This window comes from Diadema antillarum, unplaced genomic scaffold (genome assembly GCF_040938485.1).
Source record: "Diadema antillarum isolate AM-2024a unplaced genomic scaffold, OU_Dant_1.0 seq00001533_RagTag, whole genome shotgun sequence".
Taxonomy (NCBI): domain Eukaryota; kingdom Metazoa; phylum Echinodermata; class Echinoidea; order Diadematoida; family Diadematidae; genus Diadema; species Diadema antillarum.
In genome coordinates, this window is record NW_027272265.1 from 364,061 (window position 1) to 379,850 (window position 15,790).

Genomic DNA, 15,790 nt, shown 5'->3' on the forward strand with positions numbered 1-15,790 from the left:
GACAGCTATCAGTATTTGACACAGACCTATCTACTAGCAGCTTCAACATTTCAAGCCTCTTTTTTTTTCTCCCTTTTGAAATAAAAAGGGCAATGCAATTTGTTCCTGTATCACTTACAGTAGCATATATGCCAAGCTATCTAACACAGATGTTAAACACCTTTCTCTATATATTGCAGATTACTCAACCATTACTGCTAATTAACCCTAATTAAGTCATTAAAATCATGTTTTTGTCATTTCCTTGCATTTCTCTATTCACATCTGGTGCAGACATCAGTAGGGATCTAATAAATGTGTGTGTACACTTAAAAAAAAAGCGATATATTACCGAGTTCTATCTTGGCTCCATGCTGTCTTCATACTTAAAGGTAAAAACCAGAGTTATCGTGACGGTTTGTGACTCCATGGCATTGCTTACACACTGCTAACATTTCAATGAAGAGTTAAAGTTATTTATGGATGTCACTGGTCCATCTGTTTCATAATGCTCAAAAGAATATTCTTCTTGATTGTCTTCTTGATGCAGACAATTTATGTGTTTGCCATCTTGCTTCACCCAAATCCTCTACTAGTTGCCATGACACCTTCGCCTGACACTTTGAGGCACAAAAAGTCTAAAGCAGACAATGTAAAAAGTCCATCATCTGTGAAATTCTAGGCAAAAGAGACACAATATTGGTCATTTTTCCTTTTTTTCCCAAAACACATGTTCACACATCACAGAGAAAAGCCAAATGCTGTTTCAAATGGCATTGACAGTCATTGATTAAACAAACTGAAGGTAATAATGTAGGTACATTGCAAGAAGGCAAAAGACACTTGTTGGTTTGCCACCTTTAAAGTTATAAACCTGATAAGATGCCACATATCACGATCAACATGAGTAATGCCAACGTAATGATGGGACTCATGACAGATCTAACTTGAGAATTTACCTACTCATCACTAGCCTATTCTCACCCAGAAATTGAGGATATTCTGTTATATTATTTAATTTGTTTACTGGTTACTGGTTGACCACATAGAAGCAGGTTGTACACAATGTCATGACAACTGTGTTTCATCCTCTCACCAACCTTTTGGTTGATTCTTCAGCAATTAATGAGCAATACAAATCATGGCTCAGAATAGCCCTATAAACTCTCTGCACTTTTTCCACATTACATTCTAAGTAAAACATGACACTCATGTTCTCCTGTTGGCATCAAAAGAAAGAGAAGAAAAAGGAACCCTTCTCTAAGAAACTAGTTCAAGAATTGTGCTATTGTGCTAATATTCTGAAGACATTTCTCTCTCTGGTCTTCTCATCTTGCTACTTTTGGCAAAATCTTTAGTATGTTGTCTCAAAAACATCCCATCGAAAAAAGATGTCATTTCACCAAAGAACAACTTCAGATCAATTTGTTAACCCTTGCGGTGATTTGTTTACCCAGTGGCATGCATGCTGGTCTTCTGTCTTCACCAATTTGCACTAATGGATAGTAATGCCTGCAAACTAGTTGTCATTGAATAGAGATTACCTAATCTGCCTAATCTCTATTGTGTCATCACAGGTTTCCTGTTGAACTTTATGCTTTCAAAACCAATGCAGACAATCAGAACAATTTGAATTCAAAGTAAGGCCCGAATTCATGAAGGTGCTACAATTGAAACCATGGTTTAAACCATAGACAAGGACCGTAGTTTTGTATGGGGCGCCAAGTGTTGAATGTTGATTTAATAACAAAATCAGTAATTTCATTACGAAATTTTAACATTTCGTAATGAAATAGGCCATGCGACGCTTAGCGCCCCATACAAAATTAGGTCTTTGTCTATGGTATAAACCATGGTTTCAATTGTACCACCTTCGTGAATTCGGGTCTATAAGTCTTGCACTCAAATGATGTTGTCCATAATTCTTTAGTTTTAGCTCCAACTATCTCCTCCAAATATATCACAGAGCTATCAAGTGGCATAACCAAAACATGGGGAACTTTATTTCGCTATCCCTTCAGATTTTCACTGGTTTGTTTTTGGATGACACTGTGGAAATCTATGAAAGAGTCACACACAAAATCTACAATCGTATAATATTTGTCATCCCGCAAAGCCATGATATTTGAGATGAAGACCAGGCCTTATGAGTGATTTGAATGGATTTAGAGACCAGAAATTTTGTCATTTGAAGAACATGAATCCCCACAATGATTGCTTATCAGAGTTTTCACATTACATCCTCCAAGGGCAATCTAAATTCACTTGTTTGAAGGATGGGTACAAAATAACTGGGATTATGACAAAAATACATTCCTTGATTATGACTGATCATCCCTGCACAGATATTTCCTTTTTCTGGCGACAGCAAGAAATTGATACTTTGCAATCACTGCATGATTCAGCTTGTAGATATTAACTGTCATAAACTTTGCTCATGAGAAATCATGAAATGTGGAATAGACAACAGAGGAAATTGCATATGCCTGTGATTTATTTCTCCTGTATTATTTAAATATCATTTTGGCATATCACACAGGAAGTGTGGAAATGATCTACTTCAACCCCTTGGACAACAATGCAAACTTAGTTTGCAGCCCTGTATAAAGATTATACCACTTCAAAGTGCTAATATTGGAGTAGTCACATTTTGTGACTATCTTATAGCAACATGAATCATACACATGGAATCTTACACATGGAATCTTACACAAATCAAGCAACAGTGACTTTCATGATTGTCCTCAACAAACCTGAGAAGCATGAATATCTCAAAATTGTGTCGGCAGCTCATTAGAGCATTTTAAAGGTATTCTTTAATATTTCAATGCAAAAGGTACATTGAGGTTCATTTACCTAATTGCAGGAAAATAAAAGCTTGCCTGACATTTCTGTGATAATCAAATGTTCTCTTAACTATTTCACTCACCATAAAAAACACAATGGAGAGCACATTATTTATTGCAACTTTATACTGAGTCCATACGAGGCTATACTGACTGATGATGGCAATGAAATACATTACGTGTGTATGTGTAATAGTGCCTTTATGGGGGTTTAAATTTAAAGGCAATGAGTACTCTTAAAATTTGAGTCTTGACTCTAGAGACATCCTTTTCTCTAAACTAATCAGGCATAGAGGAGAATGAAACTTAATGTACAATGAAGAATGAGGAAAGTAATGTAGCAGTATATGATCAGCTGAACACATCACACACGTTTGAGGAAAATTCAGACAATCCATTCAAAAGTTATGAATTTTATAACTTTTGATGCTGCCATCTCTGGATGAGAAGACTAACACATTTTGCAAATTCATGTATGGGCAATAATTTAAAGAAAATATACAAAATGTCAATACATTTCCACTTTTCTAGCAAAGTGAAAGAACACCCCATTTATCTCTATCAGGAAGCAGGGAGAATCATATTGCAATTGACATATGTCTGTTTACAAGTCAGTGGAATGTGTACTTTTCATAAAACATGAAATTTTGCAGATTTTTTTTTTTTTTTTTTTTTTGGGGGGGGGGGGGAGTTAACTTTATATCATAGTCCACACGTGATGTCACAGTGGTCATCCAGCTATGACTGCACTTGAAATTTAAAAAAAATAAAAAAACCCTTTTGATTAATAGGCCAATTTTTTTCAAATACGCTTATGTGGATGCAGATGGGATGATCAGGTTAATTGATTTATTATTAAAAAGACACTTTCAGTCATTTTGTACAAAGCTGGAGGAAAGAGTAACCGAAAAAATGTCATGTCTATTTGTACAAATAAGCACTAATATAAGCCTGCCACGATCTGAGGGGGTAATACTTTTGATAGTTGTCACCCCTTGAATGAACTTGACAGTAGAAACATCAGTTTGTCTAGTGTAAGTAAGATCCAACGACAACATGTGGAAGTCATCAATTGTAGAATAAAAAGAGATTGACTGCCCTTTCAGCACATTCCTACTACAATCAATCTATTAGCAATCAGAAATAAATCAGAAGTGATATGGGACATCATCATAGGCAATCTATAAATAAATGCCATACAAATATCTACCTCTATATCTAGCTAAGACGAATGACTGCACACAAAAACACACAAAGTGACATGTGCTCAAGCGTGCTTATCTCTGCGCACATTGTCAGCGAATACAAACATTTCTTTTCGGCGTAGCATCCGTGAAGGATCGCGCCACATGAAATTCATATCCTACCCACCGAACCAGTGCCGTGAACGAGTGCGAAAACCATGGCAACCACGTTTAGAGGCATCCTGTGTGCCCAGACGACGAGGGTTGGCTATTTCTGGTGCTTCAATCAGCACCTACATTAACCAGCAGCTGACAGAGCGATCCAGGAAGTGGTGTGTCATGTCCTCCATGTCCTTTACCCAGTAAAGGGTGTGTGTGTGTGTGTGTGTGTGTGTGTGTGTGTGTGTGTGCATAATGTGTGTGTGTGTGTGTGGAGGGGGGGGGGGGGGGGTACTGCATGGTTTTGACCATCAGACATACACCGACATCTCCCAGAATGGGCGACATGCCTCTCTCTACTTCTTAAGTCCATCTGATAACTGAATTCAAGATTCATGTCAGCATGTCATCGAAAGAGGAAGTTCTGATCATTAAACTCTACTCTGAAAGTTTGTGTGTGTGTTTGTTATTTTTGTGTTTACCCACGTATTACAGTTCACATATATAAAATAATCACCTAAGTTGAATGATTGCCTTTAAAAGTCGAAGGTCTTTTTAAGTCCTCTTCTCTTTGTATTCTACTGATTTTAATTCCTCCTCAGAGGTCAAATTTTCTCTAAGTCCAAGCTATTTCTTCAGTCCAAATAGCATAGACTTAGGCAAGGTTGACTGTATTACACCATGACATCATTGCATCATGCCTCAATATCACTCTCTAATTGAAGCCCCATACATAACAACAATCAGGAGTCAAAACAGCATGGAGTCTCCCATAGCCAAATGTTGTCATATTTTGAGAACACAAAGCACTAGGCAGCATTTTAATCTCAGCAGATTGGAAGAGATGGAAGAGACATACCTCATAACTCCAGTTTGATTACTATGCTATAAAGCTATCCTAGAAAAAATAACAATAAAAAGAAAACTGCTTGCAGATGTATGTATCACTGTACAAGTCTCCCCTACCTTAAAAAAAAATGTATGATATAAAAATTGCGGAACATTTGATAAGTAATGTACGAACTCTGAAAATGAAAATCTGATAAAGGGCATGGTAGGGGGATAATATGAGGGGGAAATGACATACATTTGATGTCTATCCAGGCATGTACTGGATTGTCAAAAGTTGTCATGCACTTTGCCACTAGAAACATAGTTGACCTACTCACTTACTCATGCTCTGAAGAGGAGACAATGCAGCAAATGACATTGGCTTTGGGGTCTGTAATTTCCTCAATAAGTTTCACTTCCCTCTTGACACGATGCCTCTGTATCCTTTACGGCTAAAATGACGTTAGTGGCCCTCCCACACCCAAGTAATCTCTTCCTTTGTGTGTTTTACTTCTTCTCCCTTGCACAGGCCGACTGACTCTGAGGTTAGCATTGCAGTAGCGGGAGGCGGCTGACGACTTCCCAGCAGTCTCCCAAAGTGCTAGGGAGCCTCGTGGAGCCTCTAAGGATTGGTGCCCAAAGCCAGCGCCGCTACGTGACATTGCCTGCAACAGGTGCCCCACAAGCAGAAGATCATACATGGAATCGTCTCTTGTCACCTCCTCAACATGAACGGATTAATGCACAAATTGCTGCTGTTTGCATGTGTTGCCATCGGCATCTTCAGACTGACAAAGAGCCAGACATGGCAGACAACATGCCCCAGGCCATGCCGCTGTTCCATGGACTCGAGCCCTCAGCAGACTTACAGTCTCGGACCAGGGTCTTACAAGCAAGTGGACTGTCGATATGGGAACTTGTTCAGCATACCTCAAGGGCTCCCAGCAGATACACAAGTGCTCCTACTGGCAAACAATTTCATCAACACTATCACCCCAACAGAACTTGAACAGGTTCCCCGTCTCAAAAAGCTGGACTTGTCTCACAATTACATCACAGAAATAGGGGCGGACACTTTTAAATTCAACATTGACCTGAGGATGTTAAATCTTGGATGGAATCAGATTGTGACTGTAGCAAACACTGCATTTGATGCCCTGAGTGCTCTATCAAGACTTCTCCTTTCATCCAATCAACTGACTGAAGTACCTCAAGCAGTCCATAATCTTGTGTCTCTGGTCCTTTTGGAGCTTTCTCGAAATCAAATTGTCACCATAAATGAAAGCTCTTTTAGCAATCTTGCTCGTTTACAGTTCTTAAATCTGCGAAGCAACCAGATTGAAACAGTGGCACCTCTCACATTCAATGGGTTATCATCACTTGTAAATCTGCACCTGGCATCAAACAAGCTGAAACTGCTGCCTCAAAATCTCTTCAGAGGCCTGAACAACTTGGCCGATGTATCCCTCGGAATGAATGACATAGAACTGATCCCTGCCAACATCTTTCACAATCTGCCCAAAATCCGGCATGTAGACCTCCACAACAATAAGCTGACTGCTCTGCCAGCTGGAATCTTCCAGGGTGTAGGAACACTGGAGGAGATAGACATACTGGGGAATCACATTCACAGAGTGCCTGCTACTCTGTTCAGAGGCCTAGGAAAGCTTCGCACCATTGAATTCACTGGAAATGATCTCCTCCAGCCTCTCCCGGCAAACTTATTCCAGGGGTTACAATCTTTACAGACAGTCAAATTTCACCTGGTTCATGAGATACCTGCCACCATTCTTAATGCTGTACCAAGTCTCACTCGACTGGAAATCACAGAAAGTGACATGCCCACCCTCCCAGAGAGGCTGTTCCAGAACTTGCACAACTTAGAGACACTTCTACTCTCTGATAATGGCATTGGAATCATCCAGCCAGGAGTGTTTAGCTCAATGAAAAAATTGAGGACCATAGACATGTCAGCAAATGCGATCACTGCACTCAACGAAACAACCTTTGGAACATTACCTGCTCTTCAGGAGCTTTTCCTGCAGGACAATCTCATTGCTGGTGTCTCTCGAGGTGTGTTTACTGGAATGGCTGAGCTTCGAACGCTAAGGCTTGATGCCAACTTTCTGAGGGAGATCAGAGCAGATGCCTTGCCTGAAAACTCGGCTATTAGAACCTTGCAACTGGCTGAGAATCCTCTGGAGAGAATTGATGGTGCCATGCTGACGAGAATGCCTGCTCTGTCTCACATGACCATGGACAGCAAAAGGCTTATCTGTGACTGCCACATGTCAGATTTTGCAAAGTGGTTGCAGAGGAATCGCAACAAGGTGGATGCATCGACTGAAATTACCTGTGCATCTCCTTCCAATGTTAGACGGAGGCCTTTGTTGCGACTGGTGGCCAACCCTCGTAATCCTTTTCGCTGCGTTCGTCCAACCATCACAACTCTACCTAAGAGGCAGCAAAAGACTGTGTCTATAGGGGCAACTTTTACCCTGCCGTGTGAACTGTCCAGCCAGGCTGCAGCAAGGATTGGCTGGCACCTTCCAAACCGACCGGATCTCTCAGTGCCATCATATCGCAATGAGGCAACATATGACCCTGTTGGTCACCTGAAGGTTAACAGTGATGGGTCACTGGTTGTCTACAATGCAAGTAGTGAAGACTCAGGGCAGTACACCTGCAAAACTAGAAATTCTATTGGTATGGACAATATAACCTACACTGTGTCCATCCTGGCAGCTAATGCTCCAACTGCACCTGGAATACTTCCTAAAATACCACCTGTAGAGTCTACTGCCCAGGGGAACACTACCATGATTCCCAAACCTCGAAAACCAACTGTAGGTGTGCCACCAACCAAGGCAACTCCAGCAAAGCCCCCACGTCCAACAAAGCCTGCTATCACAAATGGAACAACTGTTATCCCTACAGCAACAGCCACTGCTGATCCAGTTGTAACTGGAGAAGGGAGTGTCAAGACCACACTACATCCTCTCACTGCCAACAAACGGACCGGTCATCCAAAGATGGCAGACAGAACATTGGTACCAACATTTTCAACATTCACAACAAGAGTTGCAAATCGCAAAATTCCTTGGGGAACAGCTCTACCACCAATCTTTGGTGGATCTACTGAAACCCCACTGGGAACTATTGTACCTCACTTGAAGTGCAATCCTAACCCCTGCAGAAATGGTGGAACCTGCACCAGTGTACCAGTTGAGAGTAAGGAGTCTGAGAGTGAAAATGTCAGCTCTGAGAAGGAGCTTCTGGCTGCATTTAATAGCGTTGTCAGAGCACGAAAGCCACAATCCGAATTGAAAATGATGCCAAGTGCAGTCCCACCCAGCAAGCAGATTCGTTGCACCTGCCCAAAGGTATACGGTGGTCCGCTTTGTCAGTATCGCAAGCCAGGAACACCGACAAAGGTCTCAGTCGTAGAGTCTGCAAGAGATGTCATCACACTTAGCTGGTCGCAGAGTGATATTGGTGAGGTTGCAGGTTACAGGGTCTTCTACAGTCTTGTTGGGGATCGCACAGTAGTCAAGAGTATTCCCATACATCCAGATGTCAATCTCTTCTCTATGAGCAAGTTGCAGAAAGATTCAACATATAGGATCTGTGTAATAGCTTTCAATCAAGGAGGTGAGAGTGCCATTGGTGAGGAAAATTGCATATGGGCTGAAACCATCCAAACTCCATCAGGCAACCCTATTTTCAGCATGCAGTTCATAGCCATTGCCAGTGGGGCTGTGTCTGTTTTTGCCGTCATCCTCATCGTAGCTTACTGCTACTTGCGCACAAAGAAGAAGAGGGATAGCTATGATGAAGCGGTTGTTGTGCAAAGGCCATCGCAGAGACCTGCCTCAGCAGCAGCCGAAGTCTTCCGAAGGAGTCTTCGGCGGCCTATGCCATCTTATTACTCAAATATGGATGATCTAATGCTCATAGATATGAATACAACACAGCCAAACAGGCAGATGTATATGAATCCATTCGATGCCAGGCATTCTGCCATGATGCAAGACTTAGAGACACGGCGTACAACTTACTGCAACACGAGCAAATTTTTCAACAAACCCAGTCAGAGACGAACTCTTCGCATCCAAGAAGATACAGTGTTATGATGTGCACAACAGTCCTATCAGGCTTTACACCTGACTTTTTGAATATCATGCTGAAAACATAAGCAACATTTGAACAGTTTGTACAGAAATTTTAACCAATCCAGCTGCAAAACAGTTAACATGCACAGGTAGGCATTTTCTGTAGAGCTGGAAAAAAGGAGAATGATTATGACTACTGAGAAGAGGAGTTGTGATTTAAAAAAAAAAGGATGGGCAGACATTATCTTTAAATCTTTTATATACTTGTACTTTACCTTTGTGATCTCACACTGAAAGTGTTGTTTGTATGATTAATTATTGCCATAACCATGGTAGATGAATTGGAAATGTATAATTGTGCATCATGTACTTGTTGTGGCTCACTTGTGTTGTGAAATCAAAATGTATGCAGCAGTTTCAATGTTCTGCAGTACCACTCCAATGGATGCACCAAACTAATTACAGTATTTTACACAGCTTTTATGCAGCATGTTGAATCACTTGCACAATGATGGTAAATTGTGAAAAATCTTTTGGTGCAGCTATATACTCTGGAGAACGATTTTAGCTGTATACAAGGACATCTATTTCACCAAAGTAGTTGTCATTGCTCACTTATCCAAATTAGAACAACTGCTGACAAGATCATATCCAACGTGAACTCAACATCACAGCCTTAACGTCAGATGACATTACTGAAATAGTCCAAGTTCTGACTCAGACGGGGCCCATTGAAAGGGGCAAGTTGAAGAATTAAAAAAAATCACAAATTTAACATCAATTATTAATACCACCTGACATTGATCATGTGAGAGCACACCTGGGCAACATCCTCTTCAATCCCCTGGGAGAAACAAGACAGCTTCTTGTGGAAGGAGAAACTAGTCCTCGAGGGATATAGATACTGGGAGGGGGAGGAGGAATGGGTTGCTAAAGATACATTGAATTTTATAAATATAACAGGGATACAGGTAGATTTGACAGATAATTAGCAGAAGATACTTTTAATGATGTGCCACCAAGTTCCTCATCTTTAATAGCCATGTGCTGCAGGCATTCAAGACCAGTGTCATGACTATGTCAAATCTTTCTTTGATCATCGCATTATGATATGTGTGGAATGGTGTTGCACTTTGATTTTGAGGGATTATGGTAGTTTCTGATTGCTCAAAGAGAAAATACAGTAGAGCCACAAATTTAATCCAGTATGTCCATGAACGAATTGTTTTCTACTCTGTCATGAAGCATTCCCAGTTTGTTGTATAAAACCAACAATGATTTGGAAGAGTGGCATATCACATGTACGTATTTTCAAGTTCCTGCAGAAATGAAATCATGGATCCCATTTGATGAATCAATATGTTGTATCACAAACACTGTTCAAAGGGAAATCATTTTATTTCAGTTTGTCTTACTACAAAGTAGCTAGGAGGAATAGTGCATCTTGTACTGACTAAGATTCATTGACAATGCTGCGGCTATGGATCTCACTAGTTAATTTCCTTACTTGCCAGAGCTGGACAGGCAATGGGAAATTTCTTGGCATCACCAAAATGAGTATGAAAAAAAAATACCCAAGAATGACCAAAGGCCCTTTGCAAGAGGTGTTAAGTCTTAGGATTAGTGCTCGTCCAGACAAACAGAATTTTGGAATTTACCATTATCTCTGGAATAGTCCAATGGACTAGTCCATAGCATACTTGCAATATCATGTTTGAATCACAACTCCCATGAATATTGTCAAAATAAATGTAATTCAAAATTACAGCATTCCTGCTCATCAGTCAGTGATGTTTACTGCAATTTAGGGAATACTTCTGATATGAAAAATTAGCAGAAATTTGAAAGGTTAGTCTTAAATAGGTTCGATGTTTATTATTCACAAAATGTCAGATATGTCTCTATGAATGTGAGTTGGAGATGGGTCTCCCCAAGCAGTCATGATCAAAAATCTGTCCTACACTATCCTAACTATTATAACTGACTCAATAACTACTTTTTGACCTCATTAAAAATGTATAAACATTGCAGATAACTGTTGATGGGTCATTGAACTGAACATATGAGGACTTCATAAATTTTCCATGTTATTGTTGTTATTACTAGCTGAGGAGCTTCATGATGTTATTAAAGGCTTTGCAAAGATTTGTGGAGTTCATCCCTAACTGCTCCTTAAACATTCCTAAACCTAAACCTGGTTTTACAGTATTCATATACACTTGCTGCAGAAATTCGATGACAATTCCTGTCTGGTTTTATTACCAGAATTGAAATTTCAGCATGAGCCTGATCAACCGGTCCAAAGTTTCCATCCCATCTATGACAGGGGAACTAAGTTTTGATGAGGATCTAAACACCATGACAATCAACTTGTTTTATGTGGTTTCTTACTATATCAGGGAACAAAGCAAAGAAATGAAAAGAATTGGGATCCTCAAAATTACCTTGTTACCACAGGGTTCTGTTATATTCAACCAAGGTTCCACTGCCCTTTGTAAAATGAAGGCTACAAGAATTACAATATATATAGCACCATCCTATTTTTAAATCTACAAAGAAAGCACAATCTATTGTTTCAATGCATATACAGTGTGTTTCTTTTATTCGGCATCTTTGAAAAGATTTATGGTAGTGTGTGTCCTGAGCAGCAAGACATTTCTACAAATGCTGTTATTGTCTTACAGTGTGTTGGGGGAAAAAAATAGACATGTGATATATTTCTGTGTACATACTCTACTTGACTGTATATTGGGTACAGATGTTTATTGTGTATTATATGCATTCATTTAAAGTGTATATCGGAGAACATTATGTGATGATTATGATACCATGACTGCAATTTTGTCCTTGCATGAGAGTATAAACATTTTTATCAGAGAAAAAATTAAATTGTGTACTTTTTTTGATAACACAGCGCATATTGTATACTAGCATGTGCAAATAAACCATCCCTGATGCAAAATGCAACAAAGATGTGTGTTTGTCAACTAATTCACATTTGCCACACAAAGTAGTAATAAGATTGGTAATAGCTTGCCGTAAGACACAAAAGTAATGGTGCATCAAGATGTTTATGACTGTGTTATAGCAAGAATGTGGTGGATTATAAGTGTTCAAAGATTTGGGCATACTTTTTCCTGAATACCCTGTAAGTGAAATATCCCTTTATGAGTTCCTACTAAACAAATATGAGTGGTTGAGATACAATTTGAAAACATCAATTTCCACTATACCACACTATTCATGAGTTGCTATTTAACAAATTACAATGACTGGGATGAAGTTTGAACATATTAGTTTTCATCATCAATCTTTGAGTTCCTAAAGATTCAATTACTGGAATCCACATTAAAAACACTACTTTTCACTTAACAAATCATGACTTCCTATGTAACAAATTTAGTGATTGGAATCCAGTTTGGAAGCACTAGTTTTCAAATACTATTCATGACTTCCAATGTACTAACAAAGTCAATGACTGGAATCCAGTTTGAAAACACTAGTTTGCCTTTATTATGAGGTGTTATGAGATATGGAAGGAACAGGATCTTGTATGAACGAACCCGAGCTGGTTTATCCCCACATATAAGTGGGGAACAGGTGTCGTACCTGTTCACACTGAGCAATGGATGGACTCATCGTAGTGAGGCCCCAGTGGCGATTGGATGTGGGGGGGGCCTAATGAGGTTCTTGGAAATCATTTTATTAACAAGCAAGAGCCATGTACCAACACAGAGAATGAACTGGTAATTGTTACAGGCACGCAGGATGTTATCATGTATTACTCTGGGTGGCTAACTGGCTCACCCTGTTTTTCTAGTGTGAAGAGGCCTCTTATTGCCTTTGTCTTCTATGCCAGCAGTTACCTGCTAAATAGTTAAATATTTTGACTGTGATGCAAAACATCCAAAAACAGCAATATACTTGAACCAAAGGAAAACTAACAAAATTATTAATTTTCTTTGAGTGACAATATCTATCATCTAAATCTTTCCATCCCTTTTTAGGATGTGCTTAAAACAGATCTTTCTTTACTACACAGCTTTAAAAAAGGAAAAAATTAGAAACTAATGCATAAGTGTCATTTGATTCCAACTAGTGTGTCTCTCTCTTTGCAGTCCCCTTTTTAGATACATGTAAACATTAATGTATATGTTGGACTCTACGTAGTAGACACAGTTGCTTAACCTGTTGAGGATGGGGCTGATTTTGCTGCAACACACATTTCCCATTAACACTAGCCCGAGTATACTCGGACTCATCCTCAACGGGTTAAAGTATCAGAAGAAAGAAGCAATGTCAATACACACATTAAAGGGAAGATAAACCTCAAGAACAATGTGGACTGAGTGAAAGCAGCAACATTAGTAGAACACATCAGTGAAAGTTTGAAGAAAATCGGACAATCGATGCAAAAGTTATGAATTTTTAAAGTTTTGGTGTTGGAACGGCTGGATGAGGAGACTACTCGAGGTTATGACGTATAAGTGGACAACAATACCAAGAAAATATAAAGAAAATACTACAAAAATCCATTTTTCATGAAAATTACAAATTCCATCAACTTGATATTGACACATGTTAAGGGTAGCAATCATTCCCCCTGCTTTCTGAAAGCGGTTGGTCCACTGCTCTTTCATAATTCTAGAAAAGTGAATTTTTGTTGAATTTCCTTTATATTTTCTTTGTATTGTTGTCCACTCATACGTCATATCCTCTAGTAGTCTCCTCATCCAGCGGTTCCAACACCAAAACTTTAAAAATTCATAACTTTTGTATCGATTGTCCAATTTTCCTCAAACTTTCAATGATGTGTTATACTAATGTTGCTGCTTTCACTCAATCCACATTGCTCTTTGGGTTTACCTTCCCTTTAAACTGTGCTGGACCATGTTCACATCAGAGATGGAAATTGACCTTCATCTGGAGAGACACAAAAAGTGCTGGAACCCAGCCCTCCATCCACACATTGCTGCACCTTGTGTCTTTCCCAAGAAGGTTTGAGCCTCTGTTACAAGTAGGTTGCTTCGTAGGAGCTAAATATATCTCAACAGTTGACTTCCTTGATTGTTTTATTTAGATCCCTTCCCTTTGGAAAGTTTGGAGCACAGCGTTCATCCAGCAAAATTGTCCTTAGGTGAAATCATTGTTGCCATTGATCAATCTTTTTTAATTTTTTTTTTTTTTTTTGGGGGGGGACAAAGATTTCAAAGTCTAAGTACAACATGCACTCCATATTTTGCTGTTAATAGAATAGAGTTTCACATGGTTACCATGCTACACATAGCTGCGAGTTAAATATAGTCTTCAGACTAATTTCAAGATTGAATAATCATACAAGAATGTAGCTCCTTAGGTTTTGGATGTTTGTGTATGGCATATGAAAACTGTTTGACGATTTTCACCTTTCATCTTCAATTATGACTGCTTGAGAATACTAGAGAAATTGTAGGTTTGCAGATTTTCAATGGTGTCAGAACCATTGTTTGAATGTTTGACAGTGTTCATTTCTATTTTGCTTTTAACATTGCTGTAAACGGATAAAATAAGAGAAAATTAACTATTCCTTGTGAGAAGAATCAAGCTGAGATAAAGGACTTGATACTGATACAAAATTGACTCATGGCTAGTTTTTGCATCCAATGAAGAGATTCCAAATGTGCTAACAAGGTGTAATAGCTGTCCATGTACTTAAGTCTGTCACATAAATCAGAAGACATCACTTCCTGAAGTTATGGAGACAGGATAAATAAGATTTAAGTATGAAAGTCACTCCGTATCTGGGTCACAAACACTCGTAGGGGAAGACAGCACTCAAAGGCTGAGTGCATTTTAATAGACAAAAGCATGGTGGGGGGGGGGGGGGTAAAGAAGAAGGAAGGGGTACAGTATTGAGGGGCAGTGAAGAGGAAAAGGTAAGGGTGGTAACACAGCTGCTGGATTGCCAGGCTTTAAGGAAGAGATTATCCACCACCAGTTGCTTAACACTGTAGGGAGAAGCTTTACACTATTTTGAAAAGGTGCTGCAAATCAGGACATTAACAACCTCGCCCAACAGAAATCATGATCAGAGCAGGGGGGTGTTAGAGAAAGAGAAGAAACTAGAATCTCTCCCTTGTACCCACGCTCCATGCCGCCAAGAACTTAAAGGACAAGTTCACCCTCATAAACATAAGGATTGAGAGAATGTAGCAATATTAGGAGAACACGTCATTGAAAGTTTGAGGAAAATCGGACAACCCGTTCAAAAGTTATGAATTTTTGAAGTTTTTGTGTAGTAACCGCTGGATGAGAAGACTACTGCAGTGTATGAATAACTTAGATGTCACATGCGTACAACAATATAAGGAAAATATAAAGAGAATTTCACAAAATTCCATCTTTTGAAAAAAGTACATATTCCCTTGACTCGTTACCGACATATGTAAGGGGTAATATTATTCCCCCTGCTTTTAGAAAGAGACAAGTCAAGTGCTCTTTTATTATGCGAAAAAAGTGAAAATATGTTGAATTTTCTTTACATTTTCTTTATCCTGTTGTACGCATATGACTCACAAGCTGTAGTAGTCTCCTCATCCAGCGGTTCCAACACAAAAATTTTAAAAATTCATAACTTTTGCATCGATTGTCCAATTTTCCTCAAACTTTCACTGATGTGTTCTACTAATATTGTTGCATT

General features: G+C 39.2%; 2 protein-coding genes across 2 annotated transcripts in view; one reads left to right on the top strand and one right to left on the bottom strand.

Moving 5' to 3' along the window:
* LOC139710450 (pseudouridylate synthase 7 homolog) overlaps positions 1-15,790 on the bottom strand; it is a 140,492-nt gene that overhangs the window by 92,085 nt on the left and 32,617 nt on the right. The gene's annotated exons all lie outside the window — the stretch shown is intronic.
* On the top strand, positions 5,728-9,132 carry LOC139710453 (uncharacterized). The gene has a single exon (XM_071622370.1). It carries the CDS (start codon positions 5,728-5,730, stop codon positions 9,130-9,132), a length of 3,405 nt encoding a protein of 1,134 aa, XP_071478471.1.